This window comes from Ictalurus punctatus, chromosome 20 (assembly GCF_001660625.3).
Source record: "Ictalurus punctatus breed USDA103 chromosome 20, Coco_2.0, whole genome shotgun sequence".
Lineage (NCBI taxonomy): Eukaryota > Metazoa > Chordata > Actinopteri > Siluriformes > Ictaluridae > Ictalurus > Ictalurus punctatus.
The window spans coordinates 21,029,698-21,042,978 of NC_030435.2; the positions used below are offsets into that span (position 1 = coordinate 21,029,698).

The following is a 13,281-nucleotide window of genomic DNA, read 5'->3' on the forward strand; positions in this document are numbered from 1 at the left end:
ACCTTTTTAATATTATCAGAAAGACCATACACATGGGAGGCAAGATTATCAATGCTGATCCATATCTGTGCTCACAGACTAACCCACTACTGGCTTGCCATCCTCATTTCTCTCTCTCAAAGGAAAAAAAAAATACAGAATGACAGGTATTAAAAACAACACATCTTTAATCTCCCACAGAATCAGAATGCTAAACAGCTGAATGTTAAAAAGGCAACATTTAAAAAAACAAAACACCTTTATATGCATCAATAATGTATGTCTAAGGCTGCCTATGAATCTCTCTTGGGGCAATAAAACTTCAGTCAGTCATTTCAAATTGATATAAAAGAATAGAGAATAAATCCAGCATCATGTAAAAAAAAAATAAAAAAATATTATACTTATCATTTGCAGATTCCATCGGGTTACAGGAGTTCTGCATGTACTGCCATGCCCCATGGGCCAGATATCCGGTAGCACCTGTAGTTAGCAGCGTTCTGCTGTGCTGTTGAGTTTTGCACCTATTAAAAATGGTTGCAGCATGGCCTTAGGGAAATCTTCAGCTTCATAACGCAGCACTTTTAAATTTTTATTTGCTTGTAATATACAGTTGCAGTCCAAATTATTCAACCCCTATCAGGTTTATTGTCAAAATGTACAGACTTTCAGCAGTTTGCAATGAACAAATCAAACAAAAGCAATTGAAATAGTTCAACACAACGAATGCTTCGAGTGGTTTCACCAAATTCAACTGAAAATGCAACTTATAATGACTTCTCCAGTTTCAAAATGATTCAACGGCCTGAATAGAATCCCTCACAACGGCACAAATATGCAAAACAAGTGTTGTCTCAAGCACACCTGATGCAACTCATCAAGGGCTTCATTAGTTGCTGCAGGTGTGCTCAATACCTGGACGGGGCAGAAAAAGGATGGCTGCAAGCAGATATCTGAGAAGGCAGGTTGTGAAAAACCCTCGAGTGACTGCAAAGGCCTGCAGCAAGACTTTCTGGCAACAGGCACTGTGGTTTCAGTGAGCACAGTAAGGTGTGTAATAAACGCAGAAGGTTTCCATGCCAGATCTCCAAGACGTTCACCGCTACTGACCCAAAAGCACAAGAAAAGTCGGCTCAGAATCATATAAATAAACCACAGAAGTTTTGGGATTCTGTTCTGTGGAGCGATGAAACAAAACCGGAACTTTTCAGCATGATGGATCAGCGGTATGTCTGGAGGAAGAAGAATGAAGAAAGAACACTCTGTCCACAGTCAAGCATGGTGGAGGCTCGGTGATGATCTGGGGCTGCTTTGCATCCTCTGGCACTTGAAACCTGCAGCGTCTGAAAGGCAAGATGGATACATTGAAGTATCAGGAAATCCTAGGAGAACACGTCATGCTGTCTGTGAGGAAGCTTAGGTGTCATTGGACCTTCCAACAGGACAATGATCCCAAGCATTCCTCGAATTCCACCAAGGCTTGTGTGCAGAAGAAGTCCTGCTGGAAGATTCTACAGGGCCATCACAATCACCTGACTTGAACCCCATAGAAAATCTCTGGTGGGATTTGATTTGGGAAGGAGATATATATATATATATATATATATATATATATATATATATATATATATATATATATATATATATATATAAATCTGTGCAAATGTAAAATTTAACAATTTTAAATAAAATAACTTTAATTCCAGTATAATATTGCTAAATACCTATCTACTTGCTCTTGCTATGGTACCTATAGTCTATAACTATGGTTATAGATAATATCAGGTAACCTACTTTATGTCACTTTGCATTAGCTTGCCCTACAACAAATCTTATGATATTTCAGGTCAGATTTGTTATAGAATCAGATCAATTTCATTCTTTCTTTTCCACCTACAGTGCCCTCCACTAATATTGGCACCCTTGGTAAGTATGAGCAAAGAAGGATGTAAAAAAGTGTCTTTATTGTTTAACCTTTTGATCTTTTGTTCAAAATATTCACAAAAATACTCTGCTCTCATGAATATCAAACAATTGTGAACAAAACACAGGTTTTCAACAACAACAAAAAAATAAATAATTAAAAAAAAAACTTTGTTAAATATGTGTTGTCTTGAAAGAAAGCCAGATCCCAATTTGGACCAAAAAACAGATTTTATTTAGACAAACACAAACGTCACATTTATTGGACATTTGACAAACAAAAATACATACTGTTCCAAATTATTGTACTGAGCTTAAGCTTAACACCTTCAGATGATATCACCAGCTGTGATGAGTGTTTTTATACCCTGAAGTAATTACTAGGCTTTTTCTGTACAAACCTGGCAAGATTTATTTAAAAAAAAAAAAAAAAAAAAAAAAAAGAAAGAAAAGAAAAAAAGAAAAGAAAAGAAAAAAAGCTAAATTTACCCTACACTCCAGAGAACAATATTAGAATGTCATACAAAATGCCATCTGGAGACATACAGAGCACAATGCAATTATAGAGATGTTGATAATTTATCAGGAAATCTAGTGTCTAGAACTTTTATTTTCACAGTGTTACTTAAATAGAGGTCAAGAGGATGAGAGAGAGAGAGAGAGCGCAATCTAATTAAATACATTAAATTCAATAGTTTGTTGGCTATCACAAACACAGACATAACTTCACTCGGTCTCTGAGACTCACTGGTCTTCTCATACACATGTAAATGTGCATCAAAATCATATGTAGGTACGAATGAAAACTAAAAGGCTCTCAAAATATAAAGACATAACATGAAACGATGACAAAACTATTCACACTGCCGGCTGAAAGCAGAAAAAAAACAAGTTAGACATGATGAAAAAATGGCCTTTGACTTTGTTCACTATGCAGAAAAACATATGTGTGTCAGAGTATAGCAACTGACTCAAGCATCCTTTCTGTTTTCTACTTTGTGAATAATAAATGAAACGTCCAATATGCTGGTTTTCTTCTCAGTAGGTTCATCTAACCATTGAAGGTATTTTGGTGCCAGGCTTTTTTTTTATTATTATTCAATCTTCAGCGACCGCTTCATCCTGCCTATGGTTGCAGTGGATCCGGAGCTTATCCCGGAAATACAGGGCGTGAGGCAGGAACATACCACCAGTCCATCAAGCACCATGCGTACACGCAGTCACACACTCATTAACACCTAGGGGCAATTTAGTGCAGCCAATCAACCTATTGGCATGTTTTTGGAGGGTGGGAGGAAATCCACACAGACACGAACAAGCGCATAAACTCTGTGCAGTGAGTAACCCATGCTCAGGATCAAACCGGGGAACCTTCGAGCTATGAGGAGGCAATACTACTGTGCCGCCCTAGGCATTTTTTTGGGAGTTTGACTTCTAAAGCATTATGCCAGGCAACAGAAATTTTCTGTATCCTTCTCGTCCTGTGCAAGATAAGCCAGTGATTTGATCCTTTTGAAACAGCCTTCGGCTTATCCCTTTCATCTAACATTAATCAAAAAATAGAATAGAAATAGGCAAACTAATCAGAGATCCCATCAGGCTGACTTCAAGCCCAATACACAAAGAGCTTCTCTGTAACTGGCCTTATGGACTGCCTTCTCTGATCGATCTGCTTTTAGTCTTCTTCAGCAGTGGATCTCATACGCGATCTGTGTGTCAAAAAGCAGACTCTGGTTTATAAATAGTCCCTCTGGGTCTGGTGGTGGACCCTCGATGCCCTCTGCTGGGGCTCTGCGCGGTCCAATGGTAGATGTCAGAGTGCCTTGGGCCTGGAGCACTTCTCTAGGCTGTAGTGCCCCATGCTGGCCAGGTGTGGGTGGTGGAGGCAGCACAGGCTTGGCCCGGTTTAACACGTACATTTCATGGCCACGCTCATCCCGGTACTCCTCAAGCTGTGCAAATGTAGTGGGTCCATCAGAGTAGTCATTGACATAGAGGATGCTCTCCTCCTTGCCATAAGCACCATCCTCTTTCTGGCGCTGCCGGTGACGGCTGTAGATCATGCACAGCAGCAGCAGGGCAGTCAGCGCCAGGAGTGAGATACCCACAGCGATGGCTGTTTGGGTGGCTGTGCCCAGGGCACTGAAGTCCATGCTCTCAAGCTCGTACAGCGGTTCCTGACTGACATCCCCTAAGGATGGACGGTGGTGCGAAGAGGATGAGGAGGATGATGAGGGGTGCAGGCGAGGCCAGGATGATGACAAAGATGAAGATGAAACGTTCACAGCAAGGTGAAAGATCACACGTGCCACCCCTCCAGGATTCCAAGCTTCACACTCATAGCGTCCTGCGTGTGCCACTGTAACATTACTCAGAAACAGCATCCCACTGCCCGTGTCTTGATCGAAGCTCTCCCTGTCCCGACCATCAGCTGTTGGTCCACGGTTTCCCACATTGACTCCATTACCACCAGGCTTGGCTGTCACTGGCTTTCTGCTGTCCCCATCTGTCCCTTCCTCCTGCACCAGACCTCGTGGTGATAGCTGAGCTCTACCGTAGGACACCTTCCTCCAGGTGACCTGGGGCTGTGGGTAACCTGAGGCCTGGCATGACACGCGGATGCTCTCACCCAAACGTACGCTTAGTTCCCTCGGCTCAAGCTGCACAGCAGGCGGGATGCACACCAGGCTATTAGCTGGCACCTCTACCAGGATCAGATGCGAGAGGCGTGGCGGTTCAGAGCACAGAAGCCTACGATCAGCTGAACTCAACAACCGCTGGCCCTCAGTGTTTATCCAGCCACGAAGCCAGTGAAGAGCACAGTCACAACGCCATGGATTATCTACCAAAACATAGAGAGATTGAAGTGAGGGATGGAGCGGAGGAGAGGAAAAGATACAGGTAGACAGATCAAGATTATTTAAGAGAGGAAACAGAAACGTAGAAGGAGAGGGGAAGTTTCAAGATTTAACTAAGATATTAGAAAGCAACGACTTGCTTTTTCATACAAAAGACTATGAGAAAGCAAATTATCTGATCATCTAAAAGGCCACATTCAGAGTGATTAGGAAAGCTGTAATAGGAGAAAATGTGAAGAAGAGAAAAAAAGCCTAAAAGGGAATCTTTTGAATCCTACCCAACTTTACAAACCTTGTGCGCTGTTTTGTGCTTTCGATTCAGATCCTGTTTGATACCGTGCTAATCGTTCTTTCCATAAAATGTCCTTCCACTCCAAATAAAGGTTTCCCATCCAACTTCATGTGCTCGGTATTTTCCCTCATTGGTCCTGTTCCATTTCCCTTACATTTAATATTGCTCCTGTTCGTAATCTAGAAAATAAATCTTTAATTCCGGTTTTATCACCTTGACTCTTTTCCCTTTTTGTGCAAGTCTGTGCATATGGCTATAAAGGTACCTGTGATGCGCAGCACCTGCAGGCTGATGAGAGGTCTGAGAGTGACAGCACTCAGGGTGCGCAGGTTATTCTTGCTGAGGTCCAGCAGAGCCAGAGAAGACAGGCCAATCAGAGCCTGCTCATCTAACACCTCCATCGTGTTCTCCTGCAGGTGCAGCTCTTGCAGACGCTGGGGGAAGAAAAATGAGATCTCATTATCCTCCGCATCATCTTGATTGTGATCCTTCTTTTACCTTAGACATCATCATGTTCGTGATTGCCATCATCCTAACCACCACCGTCATTAAAACCTGTGATGTTCACAGTTCCTGCTTCCATTTTGTTCCAGTTCAGTTAACTGCAGAGTGTACAGCTACCTGCGCGTTTATGCTGTCACATTTACTACACTCCAATTGACTGGGACATTTTTCTGCACGTTGTACAAAATTCAAATCGAACTCAAATATGCAGGAATAGAGACCACACACACACACACACACACAACCTGCAATCCACGGAAGGTGTAATCCTCCAGACGGTTGATGTGGTTCCCTGCCAGGTAGAGGATGCGCAGGTGCTCAAGGCCACGAAAGGCATCAGCGGAGATCAGGTTGAGGCGGTTGCCATTGAGCGCAAGCTCTAGCAGTTGGCCCAGACTCACGAAGGCGCTGGCCTCCAGAGCTGAGATGCTGTTATTCTGCAGGTACAGATAGTGCAGGTGACCCAAGCCAGACAGGTCCACTGCCCGGATCTGACCAATGGCATTATCCTGCAGGAAGATAGTCTGTAAAAGAGTGCAAAACACAAGCTCAACAAGTTTTTTTCAGTTCTATGGGATCTAAGCATTGCTCTAGAATTATTGCCACCCTTGGAGAAGATGAGCAAAAATGATTTGGTAAAAAAAAAAAAAAAAAAAAAGATACTGTGTTATTTGTACCCAGAATAAGTGTTTTTTTTTTTTTTTTTTTAACCAAGGTTTAAGAGTTTGTTTATCTGCCTCACAACTCCAGGGTCCCGAGTGCAAATTGCTCTCTCTGTGTGATGTTTTGCATGGTTTCTTCCAGGTTCTCTGGTTTTCCATCGCCTAAACGTGCCAGTATTTGAATTGGTCAATCCAATATTTCCTGATGTGTGAACGTGTGTGGTACCAAGTGATGGACTGGCCTCCTATGCAGGATGTATTCCTGCTTGGCATACAGTTGGATTCCCGGGACAGGCTCCAGATCCACCGTGACCCTGACCATTATAACGTGTTTACTGAAGATGAAAGAATTAATAGCTTTTTTCTTATTTTACCCAAGGTTGCCAATAATTCCGGACGGCGATGTATCGATGGACTCATTAGGACAAAAATATTCATTCACTAGTTCTTAGCAGTTTAGAGCCACAGAGGTAAAATATATAAGAACATATAAGATCTTTTTATTCGTCTCCAAGTGATGTTTTGTTTCGTCAAAGACACTTCAGTTATATAATAAAAAAAAATGTTTGATAGAAGGTAGCTTATCATGAAGGCCCTTTCTTTCACTGAGCGAGAATTGGATCAATGGGAAGCTTTAGGCACTGAATCGACTCTTTCATAAACGCTCTCCCCAAAGTCTCCACAGTGCGGGTACTTGTAAACAACTCAATTGGTAGAGCCAGCATTTGCATTAGAAAGTTGTTGTTTTTTTTTTCTTGTGAACAGTGGTGAGTTTGTATGGGCCTTTCGTCTTGTCTTTAGTGATTTATCAACACCATATCAATTGCATAATTCATTACTTTACTTGATTGCTCATGCTCACATTCTCTCTCTCTCTCTCGTATTGTTTCCACAGAGATTAATGCAGGCGGAGCAACATCAGCTCATTTGTATGGCACAGGTTCCTCAGGTTATTTGAGTATACTATGTAAATAGGCTTATGAATATGTAAAGAGTGCTGTGGTGTTATGGTTGCAGCACAGGTTAATGTATAGAGACAGGGAACGAAACTGCCACCGTAGAGGAGGAGGATTATATTTGTATGCTTGGGTGAAGCCTTGGAACATGGGGAACCATGTCATGGATCTGATATTGATCTTTTGTATGAAATGAGTTTGGCAGAGCATTTTAATTAGCATTTAAAACAGACATAAAAGAGAAACACAGCTCCTGCATTCCCAATATTTGTGCATTTCTAATTTTCAATTAAACTAGGCTTCTCTGCTCTCCGTTTTTAATTTGGTCTTCCACTATTATCAAGCCTTCCTAGTGCTTTGTGCTTTCATTCTATTATTCTTCTATATATTGTTATGTCTTTTATTCGATTTTTGCTATGCCGTTTATGTGCCCAGTCTTTTATTATACATTGGGCTTTTGCTGCATGTAATCCAGTTTCCCTTTATTTGACTTTTATTGCTGCGGTTCGATCAGCAGCTGTTGTTTCATATATAAATTTGACTGGAAATCTAATAGTCACAGGCAGCATCTCTGGGCCTAAATAGGAGATAATATCACTGAACAGGAAATAATAGTGTTGTGTAACCAACTATAGCGTTTTCAAATAATGACCTGTGTTCCATGAGCAATGCCCCGTGGTATCTCTTTGAGTCCAATAGAGCCACACTCCACTGTCAGGCTGTAGCACCGGCAGCCAGAAGGGCATCCGAGGCAGGGCACGGATAATAGGACCAGAACCACCAGCAGAAGCGTGAGACAATTGAGGAGGAAAGCCATCTCAGAACAGATAGCGCCTGAGGAAGCAAAGAAGATACAGGTTGCCGAAAGAGAAAAGTTAATGGATTAGAAAAAGTTGAAGTAAGGAATAAAACACTTCAGGGCATGCTGTTATTGGAAAATGATCAACAATAGGGTGGTGTGATGCAGCATGGTATGAAGTTGATTATTTTCCAATATCTGCTGGTCTTGAAGTGTTTTACTCCTCAAATACCACAACAATTTGTCAGTGTGAAACAAGTTAGTTCCTCTGATCCACTTTCTTTTTTTTTCTCGCTCTCTTTTGAAGTTTAAAAAAAAAATCACCACAGCTTATCATGGTATTAAGAAACCACAAAACACAAACTCCTCTGAGCTGTAAATCTAACTGGCCAGTACAGTATTAGTGCTACCAATGGAGACTCCTTCTCTAAACGGTAAGTAAACATTTCCTTACCGAAAACATCACCATATCGACGTTTATACCTTGTTATTATTAGCCTTAGATTATAATAAACATGGCATATAACTACCTGTGAATTAGTTGTCACAATAGTCCCCATAAAGCATTAGCACGAGCACATTAATATAAATGTACTTTGAATTACAGCTGGCGCTGCTGTCAGAGCTGCTATTAGAAAATGAATTCGCAGCTTATGAGCAGTTTTTTTTTTTTCATCGAGAATTCAATAGCGCCGTGGAATAAAGAAAAGAATAAAGACTGCACGCCTTAGGAGCCTAATCAGATATCGAATGCATGGGCAATGAGCAAGTGTATCTGAAAAGGGAATATCATGGTGGAGAAAGTGAAAAGGGGCCATGTGATATTAAGTGGCAGAAATCTTCAAGCAAGACAAAGCAGACGGAGACAGATTGAAACCATTCTTGCTTCCTATAGTTACTGTTTTGGGCTTCAGTTAATTAAAGATGTATGCAGAGGGGTACATATGCAGTCTAAAGGAGCTCTCTTCCGCATTCGGTCTCTTTTACAATACATTTCCTCAGATAAATAAATGAGGTGTACTGCGTCTTGTCATGCTGCTATTCCCCAGGGAAGCTTTCTCAATGTAATCAAAATCTACTCCTGATGAGTCTTTTATGTCACTCAGTCTTTCTTCCCTTTGATAAAGATATGTGGTACGAACTCAGATATAAATTACAGCCTCTGGCACTGTTTTAAAAAAAAATAAATAAATAAATAAAAAGGATGTAAATCTAATACTCAGCAGAATACTCAGCAGAGATCAAAATTGTTTACTATGATGAGACCAGATGGAGGGTGAGCACCACAGCATGCTGATCAGATTGTCGGCTCTGAGTCAGCAACAGAATTTCAAACGGATTACGTTGCAACGTTATTAACCATAGTTTAGTCATTTTTGTGTCATCACAAAGTCGTAGCCAGTATACACCATGCCGAAGTGCTGCCAAAACATACGTTACTTCAGATTTGTGCGGTTGTGGGGCATGAAAAACTTTCATCTTCAGTAAAGAGGGGCCGGATGGATCGTCACATAAAAAGAGCAATGAGCCATGAACGAGACTGTAATATTTTATGCCAGAAAATATCAAGGCTTAACAGGAAAAAATGTAGACAATGTAACATCCTAGTCTAGGGTTTGGTCTATGGCTTAAAATAGGTGTGGAAGTCCATTGTATCTGTAAAATGTAAATTCAATCCTGAACAAATTCATTAAACAAAAGGCTAAAAGGAGCGCAGACTGAAAATGACTCTGGGAGAAAGCAAGTCTGAACTAATAAAGAAAACGGAGAATGCGGGACTAATTAGGCTCAAAAATAAAACACCAAAAAAAAAAAAACAAGAAAACCTCGCTCACTGCCTCATTAACAAAGCAGGAAATAGAATTAATTCCAACAAAAAGGCGCCCAGGCCTGACTGTTGTTGGCTTTCCAGCAACATTACAGTGCATTCAGAAAGTAGTCAGACCTTTTTGGGTTTTTTTCTTCTTCACATTTTATGTTGCGTGCTAAAATGTTTTCACATCAATCTACACTCCGTATTCCATACAGACAAAGCAAAAAAGAAACCAACAGATTTGTGATAACTTTATTGAAATTTATCAAATAAAATAAAATATAAACCCTGAAATATCACATTGACGCAATTATTCAGAGCCGTAACTCAGTACTTATTTGAAGCATCTTGGGCAGCAATTACATCCTCAAGTCTTTTTGGGTATGATGTGACAAGCTTTGCACACCTGGATTTGTGGATTTGCTGCCATTCTTCTCTGCAGATCCTCCCAAGCTCTGTCAGGTTGGATTGGGGACCATTGGTGGACACGCTCTGGCTGAGCCACTCAAAGACATTCACAGATTTATCCCTAATACACTCTTGCTTTATGTGATTAGGGTCATTATCCTGTTGGAAGGTGGACCTTCTGAGATCCTGAGCAGTCTGCAACAGGTTTTCATTTAAGGATATCTCTGTATTCAGCGTTCCTTCTACCCTAACCAGTACTCTAGTTCATGCTACCAAGAAACACCCCCACAGCACGATGCGACCACCACCGTGCTTCACCTTTGGGATGGTATTGTGCAGGTGATGAGCAGTGCCTGGTTTCCTCCAGACATGACACTTGGAATTGAGGCCAAACAGTTTCAATCTTTCTTTCATCAGACCAGAGAATCTTGTTTCTTATAGCTCTCACAACTAAAACTATATTTACAAACCTCAAATGCCATACCTTCAGTAAGTCTAGCAAGACAACTTGCACAAATGACACAGTAACTAGTGCAAGTACAAAATACACAGGCATCTCATAGCAGGGAAATGGTAATCCCAAAGCTGTCTTAGCCTACAGGTCTTCAGCATCCTTTTCCTCACAAGTGTATCGTTATTGTGAATTTGGAGGCACAACCAATGAGAAGAGATAAGAACAGAAGAGTCTAGAAAGTGGCAGGTGCAATGTGCATACCGAAAGGCATTACAGTGTACTGGCGGAAATGAGCAGAGATCTCTGAAGCTTGAAAAGATAAAGACAGAAACCATTGAGCAGATCTAATTTTGTAACAAACCTTTGAAATAGCTCTGCTATGACAGGGTTGGGATGGAGAGCAGGTGGACATACGATAGACCGGAAATTCTACTTTTCGAATTTGCAAGAAATGATGGAACAAAAATAATCAGCTATATATATATATATATATATATATATATATATATATATATATATATATATATATCACCATCTGACTTTCTGAGAAGTTCTCTTTACCAGGCAGTAAGAGTTATCAGGTTCAACTAGTAACTTTGCTTCAAATATATTTGTTTTCTTAAAGTACAGATATCAAAGCATATAATTGGCAAGAAAAACTCAATTCCTAGGTCACCACACATATTAGGAAATTGCAAGACACTACAGAATGAGTGAGTGTGTAGTGCCTGTATGTATCACACACACTTTAATTCTGATTCAGGAGACAGAGCCTGCACTAGGAGCAGGTTTACAAGTACATGCCACAATTTTGAAAGACTCGGGCGGAAAAAATGGAGAATTTTCTGTCTCTGGCAATTCAGCCAGACTGAATCAAGGGGAGATTATTTTATGTGTCACAAACTCGTCAGATAATATCACAGCTTTGGAATTTTGGAGCTTTTTTCATTTCAGTGAATTACACGTTCATATAAACAACTTGTGTAAAAAAAAAAAAAAAAAAAAAAAAAAAAAACACAAAAAAAAGAACTAAAGAAACTAAAGAACTAAAGAACTACATCATGCAGCACACCAAAAAAATAAATCATAATTCTACAAATGTTCATTGCCAACTAGTTATCTGAGATATTAACGTGCTCTGAGAATTGTATGTGTTAAAGGTCTCAGCATGTGTGCGCATACGCTCAAGCATTTATCCATACTAATGATATGAACCTGCCAGATAAAGGTGAACTAGAACAGTATATTCACAGCGGCTGTGAGACTTGAGTTCACCGAGACTAATTGGAATCCATCAAAACCCATTTGTATTTGGTATGTAATTCCATTTTAAATATGAAAATTAAAATGTACTGATGTCCTACTCCTCTTGATATAATATTTGTACTTCTGAAAACGTGGATATCTGGAAATACACATTTGGAGATTTTTCACTGGATCCCATATTGTATGATTGTTCATCAAGGTGAGTAGTAGTTGCCGAAACCAAGCCATTTGAACTACCTAGATCCAAAAGCTGAGACAGACTGAACGCAGAGAGGAGACACAGCCCTACGCGCTTAAAAATAAAGGTTCCAATAAGAACCAAAAAGGGGGTTTTCAGCCTGATGCTCTTTTAAGCTGCACAAAGAACCGTTTACTCTGAAGTTATTTAGAGAACCATTTACTTACTGGTGCTTTAAAAACCCAGAAATGCTTCTTCACAGCAGTTCCACAAGGAACCATGTTATCATAAGTTCTCTAAAAAAAAAAAACCAACCCTTAGTTAGTGGGTAATTCACTTTAATGCTCTGAAGAACCAATAATAAAGCATAAAGAACTTCTTTAATCTCCAAAGAACTATTCAGCTCAACTCAAGAACCCTATCCAATGACAAATGGTCTGTAACAAATGGTTTGTGTTCTTTGTAGAACCTGTGGTGCTATAAAGAACCATTGAAGAACCTTTATTTTTAAGAGAGTAGGACGGAATGGTTCATGAGAGGTCATGTGTGAATCCTGTGCCTTAACCTTTACCTAACCTTTTCTGTCTCCAAATCGAGCTCTCACAGATGGACTAACTGTGCTAAGTGCCAAGCATTAGTCTTTTTTTTTTTTTTAATTTCAGATAATATCTTTTATATAATAACACGGGTTCATAGCGAGATGGAACTACAGAGTTCCAGGCGTCATCACCACTGTCCTCGGCATCAAGCTTAACATGATAGTTAGGGTTAGAAAGAGTGACAAGTTTCAGGCTATAGGGGTTGGAGCTACGCCTCAGACGTCTATTATCTTGTCCCAGCACTTTAACTGTCAGCCGTTAAAAGTCTTTAAATGGCAACAAAAAGGAAAAGGGGATCAAGACTGCAGGAATTGGTAAAACCAAATTATTAACAAAAAACTCAAGTGGTGCGATCAAGGGTGACTGGTACAAACAGGCAAGCAGGGCTAAATCCCCAGCCTGATTAATTAGTCATAAATATAAGGTTTCATTTTTTGCCATTTGCTTAAATTTTTTTTCTGTTAGCAAATATCTTAAAAGGGATTATTTTGGATTTTTGTGGAACCAAGCACAACTTCATCACCAATGGTCGAAAAAAATAAATAAATCAGTGACAGGGTGATTAGATTTGATCTCTACTTGGGCTGATA

General features: G+C 40.2%; 1 protein-coding gene across 1 annotated transcript in view; it reads right to left on the minus strand.

The window, feature by feature from the left end:
• Positions 1–2,352: 2,352 nt before the first annotated feature.
• Positions 2,353–13,281, minus strand: part of lrrc24 (leucine rich repeat containing 24) — a 28,492-nt gene continuing 17,563 nt past the window's right edge. Inside the window, exons 2-5 of the mRNA XM_017495088.3 lie at positions 7,827–8,008; positions 5,802–6,080; positions 5,318–5,486; positions 2,353–4,744 (exon numbers count right to left, since the gene is read on the minus strand). Coding sequence (XP_017350577.1) covers positions 3,588–4,744; positions 5,318–5,486; positions 5,802–6,080; positions 7,827–7,991 — 1,770 coding nt within the window. The 5' untranslated portion in view covers positions 7,992–8,008 and the 3' untranslated portion in view covers positions 2,353–3,587. The remainder of the gene's footprint in view (positions 4,745–5,317; positions 5,487–5,801; positions 6,081–7,826; positions 8,009–13,281) is intronic.